This window comes from Carassius carassius, chromosome 4 (genome assembly GCF_963082965.1).
Source record: "Carassius carassius chromosome 4, fCarCar2.1, whole genome shotgun sequence".
In the NCBI taxonomy this organism is placed as follows: domain Eukaryota; kingdom Metazoa; phylum Chordata; class Actinopteri; order Cypriniformes; family Cyprinidae; genus Carassius; species Carassius carassius.
Genome location: NC_081758.1, coordinates 32,176,103 through 32,198,567, shown reverse-complemented (window position 1 = coordinate 32,198,567; position 22,465 = coordinate 32,176,103). Strand labels below are relative to the sequence as shown.

Sequence of the window (22,465 nt, the reverse complement as noted above, 5' to 3'; positions counted from 1 at the left end):
CCTCCACAAGCAGGCGACAGAAACAGAGTGACCGCATATTGACTCAGCTGGAGCCCGGGAGACGAGGGAGAGAAAGATAAAAGGCAAGGGAGAGATTGATGAGGAGAAAGACGGAGAGAAGGACAGAGCAGGAATGTGATGAACGAGTGGGAATGGGGTGATGGCAAGATGAATCCCTCTCCTTTGGATAAAATGTGAAAAGCCCTCCCCTCCATTTAACCTTCCTGTACTGGCAGTAACTAATATTCTATCATAATACTAATTTTTCCCTAATTCTTCATCAAAATGGTATGCATTTAAACGATCAGGACATGATATGCATTATCTAATTTGTACAAAACAGTTTGTTGATTAAGTTAAACAATTTCATATTGTTCATTGGAGTTGCATTTCTTTTCTTTGCCACTAGGGGCGATGTAATCCATGTTATGAAGTTTTTAATTCTCTTGGGCTGTGCTCAAATAGTCCGTAACTCCAGTAAATAACTTCCTCTCTGAGTCTCACAGGAAGTCATTCAAGACCATTTCTAAAATATTCTTGGCGCTGAAACTTGCTTTTAGATTTGAACTGCTCTTTGTCAACAAAATGCAATACTACAGTTTAGATACTCGCTACTGCAGTTTATACATCATTCTGCCCTGTGACTGTAATGAGTAGACTGTGCACTATTAGCAGACCTGTGTTGTGCCTTACTAAAATGTAGATTTGGGTAATGTAAACTCAGAAACATTTTTCCTGCAAGTTCCTCCTCTAGTCTTGACCTCCTGGTTTCACACAAGAGGAGCCGTATGCTGTGTCCTTGCTGGATAGCCTGTGTTAACAGAGGTGGTGGACTGATCTATTCATTTAATGGCCCTGTCAAGTGGCACCTGTGCTGCGTCCTCTCCTGTCTGAAGTGCTAATGAACTGAGAATCTGTGCGTACGTGTGTGTGTGTGGTTCATCCTAGCGCTTGAGAGCATTGCCACTCATCTTTTTTGAGGAAATGGTTCTGAAGAATAGTATACACACTGGCCTCTTCTGTTTGGAACATTAAGCCTGACATAGTCATGCAATCAGATCAACAAAATTGAATCTTGACCCTCTTTGTTGCACAACATTAAGCAAGACTTTCTGAACCACAGGACACAACACACTTGGGTCAGACAATGGGGACTGCACTCCTGGGGGTCATGTCAAGCATTTGATAAATATTTCTCTATTAACAGCCTCCCATTGTCATCTTTTGCCCTTTGTGTAGCAAGGCAATCCATCAGAGTGCACTGGGAGTGAGTGTATGGCTCCCATGGGTTATTACCAGGCTATCATTGAGCTGTATTTAAGACCCAATACTCCCTTGTGCTGAGGCAGCTCTTTACACAATGCTGCAGAGGCACAAACAAGCAGCAGTGACTAACACTGCACTTTCACATTATGAGCAGAACAGTGAACAGACAGAGGACCTTATTTTGTGTTAATACCTTAAACTAATTACTAAAACTGTCAGTAGTATAGAAAGCTAAAGTCAAAGATTAGTTGCTCAAGTGAAAGTCCTTTTTTGTTTTAATACGAATTGCCAACTAACTAAAAATAATTGGTGAATGTTTACATGCATTTATGAAATGTTTATTATATAGCAGGTGGTTTATTTCTTTTTCTGATCCGTCTGTGCAATTCTTCAGTCTGTTAACAAAAAGTTTCAAATGGGAAAGTGTTTGTGTTACTAAGAGTGTATGAAACGTATATGAAAGAGAAGGGGGGTACATCAACACATCTATAAATGTAATCAAGTATCATTTATTAAACAAAATAAGACTTTGTTAAATGGATAGCGCTGCCATCACAACATAGTACTCTTATTTGTATTCTTTTCCCCTCTCCACTTCCATCCCCAACTTGCAGAGTCAGCTACAATAGAAAATATATCACATCTTTCCGTTTTATTCTTTGATCTGTACAAGTACAAAATAAACGCCAAATCATAAGGAACAAGGTAGCTGTTGAACAAGTCATGCTCAACTGTTCTCCCAAAAAGAGAATGAGTTGCACAGATCTAACGCACAAAAGCAAGTGACGGTAAAAGAAAGATTTTATGTCTGAGAGACAATGTCGTAGTCTGTTGTTGCAAACATTGCATTATTACAAAGTGTATGATGGGAGCAACCATATTCATACTGTGAAAATTCTGCTCCTTTATTAAAATTGTAATGAATTAATTTTGCCGGTAAATGTCCCTTAGAAAACAAAAAGTCAAGCGCTCAAGTGAAAAATAAATACACACTTTTGGTAACTTGGAAAAAAAAAAAGGGAAAGAAAAATTCATCACATAAAATGAGTCCCGGCGTTCTCCTTAGCTCTCCACCTTAAATCTCATAAGGGTTCCCTAATATCTTAATTGACATTTGCAATGACCATTAATTAAGCAACAGTCATCCAAAGCAGATGAGATTTTATTCCTCATTGCGAATATAACTATCCCATCTTCATTCTTTTTAGGGGAATCCTGCATGTTCCTGTGCTTTCCAGCGAGCTCATGCCAATATCTTTACATAGTCCAAAGTCTTTAAATCATTGGTACCCAAGAGCAGAAGCTGAGCCCAGTCTCTGGCTGTATAGAGCATAGGGAGAATAGTAGGGCGCTGTGGCTGGTAGAGAGTGCATAGGAAGGGATGGTGCTCCTGGCAAGTGTGCCTTTCCATAAGGGTGATACCGTGCCAAACCTAGCCCTGGTGACCCACGTAAGGAGAGGGAACTGGGAAGGCCTCCTGGGCTGTTGGGAGGAGGCAGGTGGAGGTGGCAGGAAGCGGCAGAGGAGACAGATGAAGGGTAACCGGAGAGCAGCTTCCCATCCAAACCTGGCAGAGCCGTGTGCGTACGCAAATGGGCCAAGAGTTCCTCTGAGGTGGAGAAGCGTTTGTCACACGGGCCACCCACTGAGACCCAGTTACAGGCATGAGTGAGCGGTTCATTGGGCAGCATGAAACCATAAGTATACAGAGGATGGGACAGAGACGAGGTGGCACTAGAGGACAGAGAACTAGGGTGGAGGGAGTGGAGATGATGGGTGGGATACATAAGTGGGAATCCAGTCTTTAAGGCAGATGATGGATCATGAACGCAGGAAGAGCAGTTGTTGCCCCCGAGATGGGGTGCATTGGGGTAGGTGAGGCAGTATGGGTCCCTGCACAAACCCTGCATGAAAGAGGGAGGTGAGGCCCCTGTAAGAGGGCTGGAGCTGGGATGCTTTCCTGGTAACCCAGGTACAAACTGAGAAGGATAGCCAGTATACGCCCCGACAATGGAGCCGTGGTAGCCCATGGTGGAAGATGGGAGCGGAAAAACAGAGTGGCCCGGTTTAAAGGGGGATACCGGGGCGATGTGGCCTGCACCCAGGCTGGGCTGAGGGGGTTGAGGATCAGCCTTATTGTCAGGTTGAGGACTGCTGGTGGAACTGGCTCTGCTGGAGTTTGCACTAGCACGAGCGTGACTAGAGTTGGCGATCTGTGCAATGTCCAGACTTCCAGATTTGTTGTGGTCTGAATCTTTTTTCCCATTGCGATCACCGCTGCTGCTGCTGTCGTTCCCTGGGTCTGAACCCGCAGCTTTGGAGTCCATGTGAGAAGTTTGTAGATGTGTTGGTTTCTGTGATAGTGGAGATTGAGACTGCCGGTGTGTGTGCAACTGTCCTGATGTCTGCTGAGGAGAGCTGGCCCGTGGAGAGGGGGCATGAGGAGGTAAAGTGGGGCACGTCACAGCTGCAGAACCGCCATTTGGCACTCTGAACCCCGTTTTATCTGCTGAGCTGTTAATCCCAGTGCCATCCTTCCGGCATTCCGATCCAATTTTAGAGTAAGGCTTGAAGCTGGACTTGTCGTCTTGGTTCTGATGCTCCACAGACTTCAGGCTGGAGCTGGTAGAGCGACTGTCCTTGTCTCCATGGCTGCTAGAGGAGAGGGATCCCAGTTTAGAAGAGGGAGGAGGATCTGGTTTACCGATCTGTGAGCAGGTCTGGGCCAGCAATGCCAGGGGACTCTTTTTAGCATCCAGCTATGGGGAAAAAAAAAAAAAAATTTCAGTTAATTCTTTATTTTTCTTTGCATGGACTGGCAGAAATAACAGTTATTTTCAAAATCAATTCTATGGAATGTGTTTAATGATTGCAACATTGATGATATTTCTAATCAAAATATTACAGTCATTTTGTATACATTTAGGATGGAATGTATGACTATCATAAAATGCAATTTGAGTTGTGTCTGTGTTATAGTCACATTTTAAATTATTCATTATTCGTTGTTATACTTTTTTCAGTACCTATACACACAGAGTATAGGTGTTTCGAGTTTTCTTTATGAATATCTACTGCTTTATTTTTGTGTCAAAATGTTAGATAAGCTGGTAGATAAACAGTGGCTTTAAAAATGTTAGTACTAGTAAAAACCATAGACGCATGTCAGAAGCGATCAGGAAATATGAAAACTACAAAATGCTGCCAGAGAGTGGAGCACGGCCTCGTTCAGATCCGGACAATCCATTCAAATGGGCGCTGAATCGCATTCAGAATCGTTAGGAGAATTCCGAATTAATTAATTAAAACTATGCGCGCGAAAAAAACTGTAATACTGAAAGATTATATAAAACGTAGCCTATCAAACGCACACGTAATAGACATGTCTATTAAATGAAATTACCAACCTTTCACTTAATAGAAACGCACAAACTCGGATAATCGAGTAGCATTTCTGAGTAAAACAAATATCTTTTTTTTAAATAGAAAGAAGTAAGATGCTTTAGAGAGGAGTAACTCGTACCTCGATGCTCACTGGCGCGGAGCTGAGCGGCTGCAGATACTCTGGGTGAAGTATGTGACTTGTGTGAGCGGTCAACATTTTGAGAATCCGTATAGGCAGCCTTTTTTCCTGACGCGCGGGATCACGGTACGGCAGTGAGTCGATCTGGGGTCTTACACAGGTGGGCGAACTATCGTTGTTAATGTAACGACTTTTAAGGGTCTGCTGGTTCCGGGAAATGACTGCAAATCCAAGAGGCAGTTCGCTCATCTGGATCGGGGCGGATCGGAGACCTGTCGAAGGCAGCGACGGGGCGGGTGTCCTTCAGTTTTCATTTAGAGATATCCAGTGTTTTTAATAAAGAGCCAAACGACATTATATCCTATTTCTACCAGCAGTTAAATATCCCGTTGAAACGACTCTGTCTGTGGTCCAGAGAAAGAGCGATGTTATAGTCTCTATGAAGAACGTACACTCCGTCTCCACATCGTTCCGTCACCGAATCAGTGTTGCCTTAAACCTCAAAATGATCGCGAGTCCGCTGCGCGCAAACGACGACTTATAAGAGAAATAAGAAAAGTCTTGTATACTTATCATAAAATAATAAAAAGAAAGAAACTACACAACAGAACTAATGGTAAATATCGTGTCAAACAATGGCATTCCGTTGGTCCGTGTGCGCTCCGGTGTGTTCACTACACCCTCCGTACGCATATACTCTGCTCGTACTGAAGATCTGAGGGAGAACTTCAAAGCACTCAGCCGCCGTCCAATCGCCTGCATCTGCATTAGTAATAAGTGGGTAGGCACAACAGAGGCGGAGACTATCTTCGCTCCGGACCGCTGGCCAAGTGCTTGCTCGTATGTCAAAACATGCAAAGACTGTGACATGCTGTTTTACCATTTATTTAATAACTCATCTAGTCTTGTTAATAGTATTTATTTTAATAGTAATTTTGTGTGTGTCTTGCATTAATAATAGCTTAATTTGTATTTAATATTTATTGTAATATTTATTGCTGTAGTAACTTTAATAAGACTTTACACAAGTTATTAGTTCCTTTCTAATAGTCACTTTTTCTTATTCTGTTCTGCTTTATTGTAAAAATTGCAATTTTTTGCCACTGAATTCTTTGGATATGTGATGATATTGGCTTGGATTGTTTATTTTGGAATAGTCTCTGTTGGATTACTAGTTATTTTAAATATGAGTAACACCTAGTTTTAAAGAATAAATATTCAAACATTGTGTACAAAGATATTAAAGATTCATCATTAAGCTGAAAGTGTTTCAAACATTGCTGCTAGTTATTAATAAGTAAACTCATTGAGATGTATTTATACATGTCATTGAAAATGACATTCATACTATTATCATTTGTTCTTGCATAATTTAAATTCAAATTTAATGCTGCTGATTTTACCTTACAACCATAACTGTAATAATAGAGCATAGTGATGAAGTGAAAAGCTTTCAGAAATGTGGTAGCAGTTTATTTTTAAGGCCAAACAAGTCAAGTGATACTGAGGAATACATTCATACAGAACAACAGCATATGCCTATGTGTGTGCCTCCAGTTCTGGAATGTTAATAACTTTATTACATTATCCCATGTTACTTTGCCATTGAAGTAATTTAGCTAACTTAATTATGCAATGAATTGGCTTAATCATTGAAAAATGAAGCCTGACAGAGGCTATTACAGGGAGACTGTGCTAATTCGTGTCTGAGTAACTTTGAAGTTCAGTACATTTAGTGGCTTTTATTGTTCGTGCTTCTACCCAGCATTATTAAACCCCAGACATAGGACTGGGTTGTATTACATTATTTTGGCAAGCGTATGTTGCATCCATACACAAAATTGATTGCAAATTTTATCAAACAAAAATTATAAATTGCATTTATATGTGTGTGCGCATATATAATTTCATTTCATTTAGCTGTCATGTATTGATAATGCATTATAGGATAAAACATATTTCAAACTGACAGCATAAAAGTTGAGAATATTTAAATTACTCTGAATGGCAATACATGTCAGGTGAGTCAGAGAGATGAGAATGGCCTGATCTCTGGAGCTGTTCTCGGGGTTAAAAACAAAGAGCACCTGGGAAGCTACTTGAAAGGTGATGTTGCCTGCCTTAGTGTAATAAAAATGACAAAAAGACAGAATGCATGAACTGTTGACCTAGGGAGAGGAGGGGCAACAGGCAGACATGTGTTTGCAGGGCTTTGTCTCACGTATCTGGGTGGCAGGGGTGAATATTCATTTAATAATAGTGTGCAGGGAGGAATGAAAGCCTCAGGACACTGCATTTCAGCAGCAGATAGTTTTCAGCTTGTCAGCAACCTGTCATTTTAGATCCCACATACAGCACACACACAAACATCCTCCCACACTTCACAAGTACCTACTGACGAGTACCTAGTCGACTGGAGTAGCAAAGTATTAAACCGCTCTCAATCATACATAACAGTTCTTTCTGTCTTGCTAATCAAAGATGTTAAGTTAATTAAACTGTCACTCTGTCTCACAACACAAAGATCCATCTCATAATTTAGTATTTAAGTTTTGAACACAAATTGTCTTATTCAGGAACTACACATCGTCAAGTCAACGTAGAGGCACATCTGCTGTTGTTAAACAAGGATCTCTTTACCTGCGGCATCTAAAAGCCATTTAACGTTCTGCACGTGTGTGCGTGCACATGTGTGTGTTGAGAGATAGCAGCGGTGGTTATATGATGTCACCTCTCCTTCTGTCAACAGCCCTGCTGTTTGCTTTGTCATTATTAGTGTCATCCATCACTTGCCACCTATACAGGACTCTGTAATGCCTGTGCAAATCTGTAAAACTACAGAAACATTCAAATTCAGATGCGCTTGGGGTTAAGTGACATGATGCGATCGCTTCCTTTGAACACATCTGTTGTCTTTGCTCCACACAAGTTATGACAGGTGTGGTCTAACCTGTCAACGAGCGTATTAATGAGTAGACGTTCAGTGTTTTCTGCTTTTACTGTTGATCCATTCCTGTTGCAACTCTGTAAAGTTTGGTCAAGATGTCTGGAATGTTTCCGTTTGTCTAGAAATGATGTTACTAGTCAGAAACCCAGAATCACAGGGTGTAACCATTGTTATATTCTTAGGACTGCAAAGAAATTGAAGGATTGCTGCCTTCTTAAAAATGCAAGAAACATGAATCGCAGACCTAAAACCTCAAATCTTAGAATTCCAATGGTTTAGAATTAAGATGGATTGCCTTACAAAAACATTTTCAGGATAAGTGAGTTTGGCAGGGGGCAGAGGTGTGGGTGGAATGGAGGGAGTTTAAAGGCACCCTAGAGAAGGAGGAAGGGAAAATAAAAAAAGAGAAAGAGAGTGAGAGAAAGAACTGAGGGCGGGCTGCAACAACGGGGAACAGCTCCTTTCAAGTCTGGCCTTGAAGTGGGCTGCTAACAGCTGTTTTGACGTACATGTATAAATGACGGATGGTCATTTCCTGTTGTGGATTTTAAAGGGCAGGCCACCGCTTTAAGAGGCTTGTCTGACCAATCCCTGTTAAGCCTGAAGGCGTTCGCCTATGCATGACTGTATCAAAGCACAGGGCTTTACCATAACTTTGACTAAACAAAGGGTTTAAAGCAGAGGCTAGACATCCTGCTTGACCGTAGCCCACTCATATCCCTCACTGTTTTTTGTGAGAGGTCACTCAGCACAGATTACTGAAGTGCAGAAAACCTACCGGAATTGTATAGCAGGCCATCACTCATGTTAATGTGAAACAGTGATGGATATGAAACCTAGAGACGAGTATGGGGAAAAAGAAAAGTTTAAAATAAGAAAATAATAATTAATAATAATTTAATTTAAACTAAGCAAGCATGCTTTTTTTCTGCTAAAAGTAAACCAGTGTTTGCTGTTCTAAATTTGCAACTTGTACTTGACTGGCACGGAATAGTTTGTCACTCTTTGGTACAGACTGAGAGACGGCAAAACCAAACAAACAAAAAGGATGCAAATCACTCGCATTTAATCACCTGTGACTTATTTATGAGGTGAGCGGTATGAAAAGGGAGCCCAGAGGCAGGGAGTCTGCTGCTCATGCCTGGTTTGTTCTCCAGAAATAATAATCCTGTGAAAAAAGAGGGACAGGACAGCTTTATGGAGTGTAGCTGACATGTGAGACCAACCCCGGAGAACTGTAAAATGTAGCACTCTTTCTCTCTTTGCTTTCACAAACCTCACAATCCTTCAGAGTGATTGTGGGATTTTTAGGATCAAATATTTAAAAGTGCACTGTTCCACTGTGAAACTTGGTGGACTATTTCTAAGAGTAAAGTTTGTGAGTGTGATAGATGATAGAGAGAGCCTATCAAACACAGTCAAGGAACTTGTCAAGAAAAGGATGCATAAAAAGTTCACCGAGTGAATAGCACTCACAACTTTCCACAATCCTTTAAGAATGGGAGCTTCTCAGGTTCATTTAATGACTCATCTCTGTTTTGGTGTAATCAGACTTGAACATCTTGAGTCTTCCTGATCCAAAGACGTGAGTGATGATGTGATGACAGGATAAATATTTGTGTGAAACCCCATACACAAATGACGTATTCACAAATGAATATCATACAATAAGATGGATGAACTAGACTTAAGTGATATACCTAGTAAAGCTTCGTTCCATTTTTTTAATGATATCGTTGACGTTGAGCACTCTCACAGGCTTAATGGTTTGTCTCTCATGTCGCCTCTGTGATCAAGGGCCTAGCAGATCTACTCATCTTCCTGTCTCGCTGATTAGCTCTGAGTGATTATGTACATGCCCTACAGTTAATGACAGATCTTTATTTAGCTTTCAGACATGTCATGTGCACCAAAAAACACAAGCGCACACACACAATGAACTTAAATGCACCCTTCTCGCTCAAACAAAAGGTCCCATTGTCCTCCACATGGGGAAGTTATCAGGAGGGGTGGAATAACTACCCGGCTACACACAGCAGAGCCACAAATCAGATTGCTTTATATTGTTGTGTGAAATCTAAGCAGACATCAAAAGATGTTTTTATCTGTTGCTGGCCCAGAAAATGCTTGTATTGAGCAACAGTAACTCCATTCATGAGGCTCGTGACACGTTCCATTTTAGTAATGCATGGGGCAAATGAAATCTCTTTATTCTTTAGGCTAGTCTGATTCACTTTTTAGAGTTCGCAAGTTCCACGTTATTCACACATTTCATTTCTGAGTCACACTCACTGGCACGCACTGAATTAATTAACTTTGTCGCACAAAACCAACATCAAAGTACAAGACGATTCTGACCTAGCCTATATTAGTCTTGTCAATCAGCTCACAGTTGACTGACAAGGCTCAAACGCTTGCCAGTAGATCTCGAAGGAGGTTATGCCATTGTGTCACACATAATGAAAAGATGTAAACTTGCTGCCTGAACAATAACAGCCCGGTTCTTGGCCGCTTGTAAAAACTGCAGTAAAAACAAAGATGTTTTCCTTCATCAACTCCCTGATGTCCTCCATCATTTCTGAAAATAAGATTACATCATATATTCATATACTGACAAGTACATGATGGCGCATTTTCTTCTTTATTATGAGGCATCAATTTTTCCACCATTCACTAATAGCAGTTATAAAATACATGAGATATTATGAAATAAAAAGACACATCAGGTATTTGCTACACCATTGCTATTCATTTAAAATATATTTATATATATATATATATATTTTTTTTTTTTGTCATTTCTTTTGTGTTAATGTATAAAGCATCATAAATGTATATATTCTAATATTATATAAATAGTTTTTTAAAATATATATTCAATTATTAAACTTTGGAACCAGATAAAACACTTTTTCTGCCTTTGCACCATAATCAGAATCAGAATCAGAATCAGAATCAGAAAGAGCTTTATTGCCAAGTATGCTTGCGCATACAAGGAATTTGTTTTAGTGACATAAGCTTCCAGTAAACAGAGACAACAACACACAGACAAAAAAAAAAAAAAAAAAAAAAAAAAAAATTACAGGAGATTTACAAATTGGCAAATAAATAAGTGTATAAACAATTGTGCTATAAATGATAATGGAATAGGATTGAGTGAGATGCAGGAATGTTCTAGGATGGAGGGGTAACAAATAAATATAAGGATATTGCACATTTTTGCATAAGTTTAAGTGGGAAACATTTAACTGTTCATGAGGTAGATTGCCTGGGGGAAGAAACTATTCTTGTGCCTTGCTGTTCTTGTATTTGCGGCTCTGAGGCGCCGGCCAGATGGCAAAAGTTCAAAGATGGGGTGACTTGGATGTGAGGGCTGTATTATATTTATTTAATTATTGCTGTATTATATTTAACAGTACAGGATCAGAATGCATTTAAGAAGTGAGATCTAAAGGCATGTGGAAAAACTCTGGCAGAGTGACAGCTGTCAGTCATCATGGCCTGCAGTATGGAGGAGCGCCCTGTCGGACACAGTGAGTTTGATGTGATGAGAGATGGAGGCGCTCATTTAGAAGCCTATCAGTGTGTAAGTAAATCAACACCTATCAGCCTTGTCACTTCAAACAAACGTTTATTATACTGCTCCGCCCACCTCATTAATCCCGCACTGTTCGCCTGTCAAGACGAGGTCACAGCTGAGGAACACATAAGACAAACTGGATAAGGAAACATATCTCTAAACATCTGGTCTGACTTGAAATACTTAAATGCAAGCTCATTCAAGAAATCAGGAAATGATGATTATCATTTTTTATGATGTCTTCTAGGCTGTTGTCATAATTATTATAGTTTTAACATTGCAACTGAATAACGTTTTTTACTTTAAAAAAATAAAAGAGAATACATTTTTGTTATAAAAATTGCTCTTACCTTTTCTATCCAGTACCTAATTGTATTTCTCTAAATAAATTGCTGTAATAAATGATGGGGAATATCACTGCCACTGCCTCACTGAACATGATCATGATAAAGTCATTAGTTCTCAAGGAATGTTCATGCTCATTTCAGAAGCTATGTTTAGGGCAAGCTAACAATAGTGAGATCTTTCTTTAGCTTACTCTTGTAGTATCGCTACCAATAAAACTCTCCATTTCTTTCTCTATCTTTTTGTGTGACGATAAATCACACAGTAAAGAATCAGATCAGCATCAGATGATGTTGTGCTAAAATTGTCAATGCTGTCTTCACTGATTTCTTTTGCCATTTAGTTTAGACACAATTGCCCTTGTTTTCCGTGATTCATTTGATTTTGGTTTTTTGTAGAGAGCAAACTCAGGTTCATTCGCATTTGACTTTTCTGGTCCTGTCTGGATTTGTCTCCCGTGCCCAATGACCTGGCCAAGTTTGAGCCTTATAAAAGGTTATTAGTTGCCAAGAGAGAGAAAGAGCACAAGCTTCTTCCACAAAGCCTGCCAGAAGGTTACACTACATTTGTGCTATAAATTACCCTCGACAGCCCGCTAGAACCTGGGAGCTGAAGGAGAGGAAGAGGGTGAAGAAGTGGGTGCAGTTTTCTTTTCAGTCACCACTTGATAAATGAGCCTAAGAACAAGGCAGAGAATACATCATATCACCTTTAATAGGTATACATTTCCACCACCATAACTCAGTTTAAAAATAGAGAAAAGCGATGAAATACGGTGCCATATATTCCGGCCGTGACACTTTTACGAGTCCTCCCTGCAGTATAAAGGCATTGATTGCTATTTCAAAGTGCCGTGTCAGGCCCAATACTGAGTACAACCAGCTGCTACACTGAGAAGAGCAAAGGGTTGGAGAATGAGTTATGACTGCTGAGATTTGGGTGATCTTTTCAGAGAGTCATCCGTAGCTGTAAATTTACAGTGTTTGTGCTCTGTGTTATTGAAATCAAACCCAGAGCTGCCTGTCAGTCTTCCATTCTCAGAGCTGCAGGAGAGCATTCCACTCCTGACAGAAACAGTCCCTCAGCAAAAGGTGAAAGAGAGCACAAATTACACATGAAACGACAAAAGGCTGGCTCTCGTGCTCTCTCTGTCTTCGTTTATGTCTCCCCCACCTTTTCTCTCTCTTTTTCTGTCTGTCTTCACACTCGCCTGTTTGAGGTCTTGGAGAGTATGTGTCAAAATTAAATGCTTGTGACTTTACCCTACATGCATTTATGCAAATTTTTAGGACCTTAAAGAGATAGTTCACTCAACAATGAGAATTATTTACTCACTCTCATGTCATTCCAAACCTGTGTGACTTTTTATATTTTGTCTTTTTTTATTGATGTCACTGACATTCAGCGTTGTTTGGACCCTAACAATCTTCAAAACATTTTCTTTTGTGTTCCAAAGAAAAAGTCATGCAGGTTTAAAATGACTTGAGAGTTTTTGGACCTTTTGGAACTTTTTAAATAAAAATCTGTAATTATACAGTAAAGAGCAATGATAAAGTGTTCAAACCAGTAACGGGAGCTCATGAAAAAAATTTTGAGGACTATGAAAAGTTGGTAATCACCAATGGATGGTTGGTAAATGATAGGTCAAAGCATATGGCAATATATGGATGTAATATGTACTACAATTTATTTACACCACATTTTATTTGTGTACTACAGAGATTACTTCATCAATGGTCAAAATGACATTCAGAATTCAATACAAGCTCTAAAAGTGTAGAAATGTTTATGCATTTGGCAGACACATACCAAAGTGACTTGCATTGTGTTTAAGATTGCATTTTACAACCCGAATTCCGGAAAAGTTGGGACGTTTTTTAAATTTTAATAAAATGAAAACTAAAGGAATTTCAAATCACATGAGCCAATATTTTATTCACAATAGAACATAGATAACATAGCAAATGTTTAAACTGAGAAATTTTACACTTTTATCCACTTAATTAGCTCATTTAAAATTTAATGCCTGCTACAGGTCTCAAAAAAGTTGGCACGGGGGCAACAAATGGCTAAAAAAGCAAGCAGTTTTGAAAAGATTCAGCTGGGAGAATATCTAGTGATTAATTAAGTTAATTGATATCCGGTCTGTAACATGATTAGCTATAAAAGCTTTGTCTTAGAGAAGCAGAGTCTCTCAGAAGTAAAGCTCTCCAATCTGTGAAAGACTGCGTAAAAAAATTGTGGAAAACTTTAAAAACAATGTTCCTCAACATCAAATTGCAAAGGCTTTGCAAATCTCATCATCTACAGTGCATAACATCATCAAAAGATTCAGAGAAACTGGAGAAATCTCTGTGCGTAAGGGACAAGGCCGGAGACCTTTATTGGATGCCCGTGGTCTTCGGGCTCTCAGACGACACTGCATCACTCATCGGCATGATTGTGTCAATGACATTACTAAATAGGCCCAGGAATACTTTCACAAACCACTGTCGGTAAACACAATCCGCCGTGCCATCAGCAGATGCCAACTAAAGCTCTATCATGCAAAAAGGAAGCCATATGTGAACATGGTCCAGAAGCGCCGTCGTGTCCTGTGGGCCAAGGCTCATTTAAAATGGACTATTTCAAAGTGGAATAGTGTTTTATGGTCAGACGAGTCCAAATTTGACATTCTTGTTGGAAATCACGGACGCCGTGTCCTCCGGGCTAAAGAGGAGGGAGACCTTCCAGCATGTTATCAGCGTTCAGTTCAAAAGCCAGCATCTCTGATGGTATGGGGGTGCATAAGTGCATACAGTATGGGCAGCTTGCATGTTTTGGAAGGCTCTGTGAATGCTGAAAGGTATATAAAGGTTTTAGAGCAACATATGCTTCCCTCCAAACAACGTCTATTTCAGGGAAGGCCTTGTTTATTACAGCAGGACAATGCAAAACCACATACTGCAGCTATAACAACAGCATGGCTTCGTCGTAGAAGAGTCCGGGTGCTAACCTGGCCTGCCTGCAGTCCAGATCTTTCACCTATAGAGAACATTTGGCGCATCATTAAACGAAAAATACGTCAAAGACGACCACGAACTCTTCAGCAGCTGGAAGTCTATATAAGGCAAGAATGGGACCAAATTCCAACAGCAAAACTCCAGCAACTCATAGCCTCAATGCCCAGACGTCTTCAAACTGTTTTGAAAAGAAAAGGAGATGCTACGCCATGGTAAACATGCCCCGTCCCAACTATTTTGAGACCTGTAGCAGAAATCAATATTGAAATGAGCTCATTTTGTGCATAAAATTGTAAACTTTCTCAGTTTAAACATTTGCTATGTTATCTATGTTCTATTGTGAATAAAATATTGGCTCATGTGATTTGAAAGTCTTTTAGTTTTCATTTTATTAAAATTTAAAAAACGTCCCAACTTTTCCGGAATTCGGGTTGTATCAAATGTATGCATTCTTTAGGAATCAAACCCATGATCTTGACAGTGCTAGCACTGTATTCCAATGTCAGCTACAGGAATGCTGGCTGAAATAATTTAACCAGATGTTGGTAGCCATTTTGTTCCATTCACCTCAATAGTTTTCCTCCCTGTCTTTATTTTAGAACATGTAAAAGGCATTTGACCTTCGTATGCTTAAAAGACTTTGGGTTTACAATATATGACCCCTCTTCCTTCCACAAACGGAGCTAAAGCTATCATTTGTGTCCATTAACATTTGTTAAACATGAGGAACACGAGGCTCTTAACTGGCTCATATTAAAGAAGTGATGAGAAAGACAGGATGCCGTCTCCCTGCCCTTGCTTTTTATTACTTATGATATTTATACACTGTTTTAACCTCTGACTCTTTCCAGTGTGCGCCGTAGTCTCTGCAAGCCTGTCAGATACATGTAGAGTGAATGTCTTCTGTTTCCAGCCCCTCTCCCTACGGTCTATTAAAATCTGCTCTGGACTTCTGCCATAGGCACATCATTTATCTCAGAGCTGGCCAAGAAGAATTATTGTTGTGTAACTCTCAAAGCCTTTTAGGAGATCAAAGTTCCAAAATATAAATCACATTTCTCTGTAGATATAAAACACGCACATGCTCTTGCACACATGCGGCGGGGGAAAAACGCACATTGGTTTTCCCCGTGTGGATACGAGGGAGGTTCTCCACCCAAATCTCTTCCCACAGGGAAGAGTGAAGATGGCCTATCCTCCTCCTTATCTCTCCTTTTTCCCTCGGTTCCACTCCTCCACCAATTCGCTCATTCCTTTTCTCCACTGAGAATGCACTTAATCCTTTTCTCTTTGTTAACTTTAGCTTTTTTTATTCTCTTTTTGAAATCTCTATCCATATTTTCACCTACACCTACACCCCCATCCTTCTTCAATTCAAGGTGAAAATATTTTAACATGATTTAAATCACGACTGAATATGATTGATTTCACTATCATACATGTTTTTTAGGTTAGGGCTCACTTGGTGGAAGCAGGAAAGCTTAAAGGGATAGTTCACCCAAAAAAATGTAAATTCTGTCATGTACAGTATGACACTCGTCTCATTCCAATTGTGCATAAGTTTCTTCTGCTGAGCACAAAATATGATATTTTTAAGAATTTGTGTGTCATAGTGACATTTAATTATTTACGTATTATTACAGTCTTTATTACTATTTTTAATGACATTTTATTTTTATATTGTAAGTTTTCATTTGAATTTTAGATTGTTTTAGTACTTTTGTTATGTGCTTTGTCATTTTTGGGGCTTTTATTTTGTTAGCTTTAATTTAGATTTCTGTTTTAGTACTTCACTTTAACTTTTGTTAGTTGTTACTTTAACTGTTAGTTTTGTTCAATGTTAGCTTCATTTCAATTAACTGAAAATTACTTTTAATAGTTTCAATTTTAGTTTAAGTTAACAATAACAATTTATTTGATGTGAGAGAAAATAAATCAGAGGAGAGTCATCTTAAAAATATCTTCTTTTGTGTTCAACAGAAGAAAGATAGCAAACTGATTTGGAAGGACATAAGGATGAGTAAATGACGCTGATTCATATTTTTGTGTGAACTATCCCTTTAATCGAGTTCTGTTATGTGAAGTACAACAGGAATGCTGTCTGTTAGATCTTTTAGCATTGTGTCACTATGATCATTTGATGTCCCATCTAGGTGTAATGCCATCATACATCTTTTCTGATCCAACTTAGATATATGGCTGCTATCTAAAAGCAAATATCTACTCAAATACAAAAATATACTTTTTTTTCCTGCACATAGCTCATCTTCTGTTGAAGGATGTTTTATTTATTTATTTATTTATAAAATATGATGAGAATTTTTGGGTGGCATGTAAAAATGAACTCATTTCGGTGACAGGGCCTGTATGTTGTGCATTATTTTGACATTTCTTGTCTCTGCGATGAGAGGGTATGTGTGTTTGCGTGTGGCAGCGTTCTGATATGTGTTGATCTCAGTCTGCAGGCAGATTCTATCTACAAACACAGCTCGCATGTGGGAAGACTAAATGAAAAAAGTGGTTTGCCATTAAACTGCCAGGGATTATATACTGTGCGCTCTGTGATGTGCCAGCAAAACAGATTTGGTGGCATTGATTTGACAGAGAAAAGAGTGACAGAAAGAAGAGAGGGATTGGGGTGAGTGAGGGGTGGAGGGTTGATGGAAGGAGCATTTTATTTTTTTATCCTCTCAGACAATTTGTCATTGTGTACTCTGTGCTTATAAGTAAGAAAGTAAATATCCTGGATTGACTGCAGCTGTCAGGATGGGTAATTTAGTGCATGTGTGGATTTAGTGAGATTTAAGTTACATCTGTCTGGAGAAGTTCTCTCTGTCTTTGAGTGAATGCTTTAGATCAGAATGGATGATAGGAGGAGCCTGTGGTAGACAAGATAATGTCTGTGAGGAAGGACAGATCATATCCATGCACAGAAACTGGCAGTGGAAACTTTTCCAGTGAATAAAACCTCACCGTGTGTTTCTTGTCCAAGCGGTTCTGAGTGCAACTTGGAACCTCTACGCTCTCAATAATGTGGATCGGATTATATGCGTTTACTGGAAATATGCCCTTAATATGGGACTCATGATATTTTGACGGGATAGAGGGTTTTATGAAAAAAAAAAGCCGGAGATAAATGACACTCCGCATTCGTACAATAAAAAGAAACCTTGTTGTAAGCATTGACTCAAAGCCAAATACGATGACCGCAGCTTACTAGGTGGTATAGAATTTTACAGAGCCATAACAGCTTCATATCTGTTTCCTCACAGAGGTGGGATGTTCTGTGTGAAGCAACCTTGAGTAACACCATGCTCCCCTTTAATGTTCTCTTGAAGCCAACTGTAGCATTGTGACAAAGTTTACACCTCATTGAAAGGCTAATATCCTCATCCTGACACAGTGGGCGGCCGTCTGTGGGAGTTTTAAAGGGAGCTGCTAAACGGGACGCCTTTGCTCATCAAAGTCAGCACACGCATTTATAAAGCTGTGAATCCAAACACTCGAGACCTTTGAAGAGAAGGTGTGGGTTTATAGAGAACAGCTGTTTCTCTAAAGAGCAGGAGCTGGCACTGCAGGGAGGTGAGGGTATGTGCTGTTCTAGGGGTCACGTGTTTGCCGTGAGCAATGCGTCTTTGTGTGCGCATGTGTGTGTGATGGAGAGCTGACGTTGACGTGTTAGACTAATGTGTGAACTCGGGGTAGATGGCTATGGCTTGAGTCAGTGTTGGCTTTTCTTTAGTATATGCGAATGGGGTCAGGAGGATGAGAGGTAAATGGGATATACAGTACAGACCAAAAGTTTGGACACATCTTCTCATTCAAAGAGTTTTCTTTATTTCCATGACTATGAAAATTGTAGATTCACACTGAAGGCATCAAAACTATGAATTAACACATGTGGAATTATACATGGAATTATATACATAACAAAAAAGTGTGAAACAACTGAAAATATGTCATATTGTAGGTTCTTCAAAGTAGCCACCTTTTGCTTTGATTACTGCTTTGCACACTCTTGGCATTCTCTTGATGAGCTTCAAGAGGTAGTCATCTGAAATGGTCTTCCAACAGTCTTGAAGGAGTTCCCCGAGAGATGCTTAGCACTTGTTGGCCCTTTTGCCTTCTGTCTGCGGTCCAGCTCACCCCTAAACCATCTCGATTGGGTTCAGGTCCGGTGACTGTGGAGGCCAGGTCATCTGGCACAGCACCCCATCACTCTCCTTCTTGGTCAAATAGCCCTTGATGCCTTCAGTGTGACTCTACAATTTTCATAGTCATGAAAATAAAGAAAACTCTTTGAATGAGAAGGTGTGTCCAAACTTATGGTCTGTACTGTATGTGTCAAAGGGCTTTGAATATCAAGTCAAGTCTGCTTTATTGTCAATTCTTCCACATGTACAGTACATACATACAGAGAATGGAAATTGTGTTACTCTCAGACCCCCGGTGCATACAGATAACAGTATCCATCCATCCATCTTCTACCGCTTATCCGGGGCCGGGTCGCGGGGGCAGCAGTCTAAGCAGAGAACCCCAGACTTCCCTCTCCCTAGACACTTCCTCCAGCTCTTCTGGGGGGACGCCGAGGCGTTCCCAGGCCAGCCGGGAGACATAGTCTCTCCAGCGTGTCCTAGGTCTCCCCCGGGGTCTCCTCCCAGTGGGATGTGCCCGGAACACCTTCCCGGGAAGGCGTCCAGGAGGCATCCGGAACAGATGCCCGAGCCACCTCAGCTGACCCCTCTCGATGTGGAGGAGCAGCGGCTCTACTCTGAGCTCCTCCCGGGTGACTGAGCTTCTCACCCTATCTCTAAGGGATCGCCCAGCCACCCTGCGGAGAAAGCACATTTCGGCCGCCTGTATCCGGGATCTTGTCCTTTCGGTCATGACCCAAAGCTCATGACCATAGGTGAGAGTAGGAACGTAGATTGACCGGTAAATCGAGAGCTTCGCCTTGCGGCTCAGCTCTTTCTTCACCACGACAGACCGGTACATCGACCGCATTACTGCAGAAGCTGCACCGATCCGTCTGTCAATCTCCCGTTCCATCCTTCCCTCACTCGTGAACAAGACCCCAAGATACTTAAACTCCTCCACTTGAGGCAGGAACTCTCCACCAACCTGAAGTGGGCAAGCCACCCTTTTCCGACTGAGGACCATGGCCTCGGATTTGGAGGTGCTGATTCTCATCCCAGCCGCTTCGCACTCGGCTGCAAACCGTCCCAGTGCATGCTGAAGGTCCTGGCCTGATGAGGCCAACACGACAACATCATCCGCAAAGAGCAGAGACGAAATCGTGTTGTCACCAAACCTGACCCCCTCCGGCCCCTGGCTGCGCCTAGAAATTCTGTCCATAAAAATCATGAACAGAACCGGCGACAAAGGGCAGCCCTGCCGGAGTCCAACACGCACCGGGAACAAGTCTGACTTACAGCTGGCAATACGAACCAAGCTCCTGCTCCGTTCGTACAGGGACCGGATAGCCCTTATCAAAGGGCCCCGGACCCCATACTCCCGGAGAACCCTCCACAGGCCGCCGCGAGGGACACAGTCGAATGCCTTCTCCAAATCCACAAAGCACATGTGGACTGGTTGGGCATACTCCCATGAACCCTCCAGCACCCTGTAGAGGGTATAGAGCTGGTCCAGTGTTCCACGGCCTGGACGAAAACCACACTGTTCCTCCTGAATCCGAGGTTCTACTATCGGCCGGATTCTCCTCTCCAGTACCCTGGCATAGACTTTCCCAGGGAGGCTGAGAAGTGTGATCCCCCTGTAGTTGGAACACACCCTCCGGTCCCCCTTCTTAAAAAGAGGGACCACCACCCCGGTCTGCCATCCCAGAGGCACCGTCCCCGACTGCCACGCGATGCTGCAGAGGCGTGTCAGCCAAGACAGCCCCACAACATCCAGAGACTTGAGGTACTCAGGGCGGATCTCATCCACCCCCGGTGCCTTGCCACCGAGGAGTTTCTTGACTACCTCGGTGACTTCAGCTTGGGTTATGGACGAGTCCACATCTGAGCCCTCAGCCTCTGCTTCCTCAATGGAAGACGTGACAGCGGGATTGAGGAGATCCTCGAAGTATTCCTTCCACCGTCCAACGACATCCCCAGTTGAGGTCAACAGCTCCCCACCTCTACTGTAAACAGCGTTGGTAGGGCACTGCTTCCCTCTCCTGAGGCGCCGGACGGTTTGCCAGAATCTCTTCGAGGCTGACCGATAGTCCTTCTCCATGGCCTCACCGAACTCCTCCCAGGCCCGAGTTTTTGCCTCCACAACCACCCGGGCTGTAGTCCGCTTGGCCTGCCGGTACCTGTCAGCTGCCTCTGGAGTCCCACAAGCCAACCAGGCCCGATAGGACTCCTTCTTCAGCTTGACGGCATCCCTTACTTCCGGTGTCCACCACCGGGTTCGGGGATTACCGCCTCGACAGGCACCGGAAACCTTACGACCACAGCTCCGAGCGGCCGCTTCGACAATGGAGGTGGAGAACATGGTCCACTCGGACTCAATATCTCCAGCCTCCCTCGGGATCCGGTCGAAGCTCTGCCGGAGGTGGGAGTTGAAGATCTCTCTGACAGGAGACTCGGCCAAACATTCCCAGCAGACCCTCACAGTACGTTTGGGTCTGCCGAGTCTGTCCAGCTTCCTCCCCCGCCATCGGATCCAACTCACCACCAGGTGGTGATCGGTTGACAGCTCCGCCCCTCTCTTCACCCGAGTGTCCAAGACATACGGCCGGAGGTCGGATGAAACGACCACAAAGTCAATCATCGACCTACGGCCTAGGGTGTCCTGGTGCCACGTGTACTGATGGACACCCTTATGCTTGAACATGGTGTTCGTTATGGACAAGCTGTAACTAGCACAGAAGTCCAATAACTGAACACCGCTCGGGTTCAGATCAGGGGGGCCGTTCCTCCCAATCACGCCCCTCCAGGTGTCACTGTCGTTGCCCACGTGGGCATTGAAGTCCCCCAGTAAAACGACGGAGTCCCCAGTCGAAGCACTTTCCAGCACCCCTCCCAGAGACTCCAAGAAGGCTGGGTACTCTGCATTGCCGTTCGGCCCGTAGGCACAAACGACAGTGAGAGACCTATCCCCGACCCGAAGGCGCAGGGAAGCGACCCTCTCGTTCACCGGGGTAAACTCCAACACATGGCAGCTGAGCTGGGGGGCTATAAGCAAACCCACACCAGCCCGCCGCCTCTCGCCTTGGGCAACTCCAGAGTGGTGAAGAGTCCATCCTCTCTCGAGGAGTGTGGTACCAGAGCCCAAGCTGTGCGTAGAGGTGAGTCCGACTATCGCTAGTCGGAACCTCTCTACCTCACGCACAATCTCGGGCTCCTTCCCCGCCAGTGAGGTGACGTTCCACGTCCCTAGAGCTAGTTTCCGTGTCCAGGGATCGGGCTGTCGAGGCCCCCGCCTTCGACTGCCACCCGATTGTCTAAGCACCGGCCCCTTACGGTCCCTCCTGTAGGTGGTGAGCCCACGGGAAGGCGGCCCCACGTCGCTCCTTCGGGCTGAGCCCGGCCGGACCCCGTGGGGGGAGGCCCGGCCACCAGGCGCTCGCATACGAGCCCCAACCCCGGGCCTGGCTCCAGGGTGGGGCCCCGGCTGCGCCATACCGGGCGACGTCACGGTCCTTTGATTGTTCCTTCTCATAAGGGGTTTTGAACCGCTCTTAGTCTGACCCGTCGCCTAGGACCTGTTTGCCTTGGGAGACCCTACCAGGGGCATATAGCCCCGGACAACATAGCTCCTAGGGTCATTCGGGTACTCAAACCCCTCCACCACGT

At 42.6% G+C, this 22,465-nt stretch overlaps 1 protein-coding gene and 2 long non-coding RNA genes across 3 annotated transcripts in view; 1 reads left to right on the top strand and 2 right to left on the bottom strand.

Moving 5' to 3' along the window:
- Positions 1-22,465, top strand: part of LOC132139803 (uncharacterized) — a 70,327-nt gene that overhangs the window by 13,865 nt on the left and 33,997 nt on the right. The window lies entirely within an intron of this gene.
- Positions 1,760-5,483, bottom strand: LOC132139799 (zinc finger protein 703-like). The gene is made up of 2 exons (XM_059548415.1): positions 4,790-5,483; positions 1,760-4,025 (listed from the first exon to the last, which is right to left on the bottom strand). Exons 1-2 carry the CDS (start codon positions 5,036-5,038, stop codon positions 2,547-2,549), a joined length of 1,728 nt encoding a protein of 575 aa, XP_059404398.1. The 5' UTR covers positions 5,039-5,483; the 3' UTR covers positions 1,760-2,546.
- The window catches only part of LOC132139800 (uncharacterized), a 124,972-nt gene continuing 104,410 nt past the window's right edge, over positions 1,904-22,465 (bottom strand). The window contains exon 2 of the long non-coding RNA XR_009433665.1: positions 1,904-1,992. This is a non-coding gene — a long non-coding RNA (uncharacterized LOC132139800). The remainder of the gene's footprint in view (positions 1,993-22,465) is intronic.

Coding starts and splice junctions, on each gene's coding strand:
- LOC132139799 (XM_059548415.1), bottom strand. CDS start 5,038: ATGAGCGAACTGCCTCTTGGATTTGCAGTCATTTCCCGGAACCAGCAG. Junction 4,026..4,789: donor CCGCGCCAGTGAGCATCGAG/GTACGAGTTACT, acceptor TTTTCCCCATAG/CTGGATGCTAAAAAGAGTCC.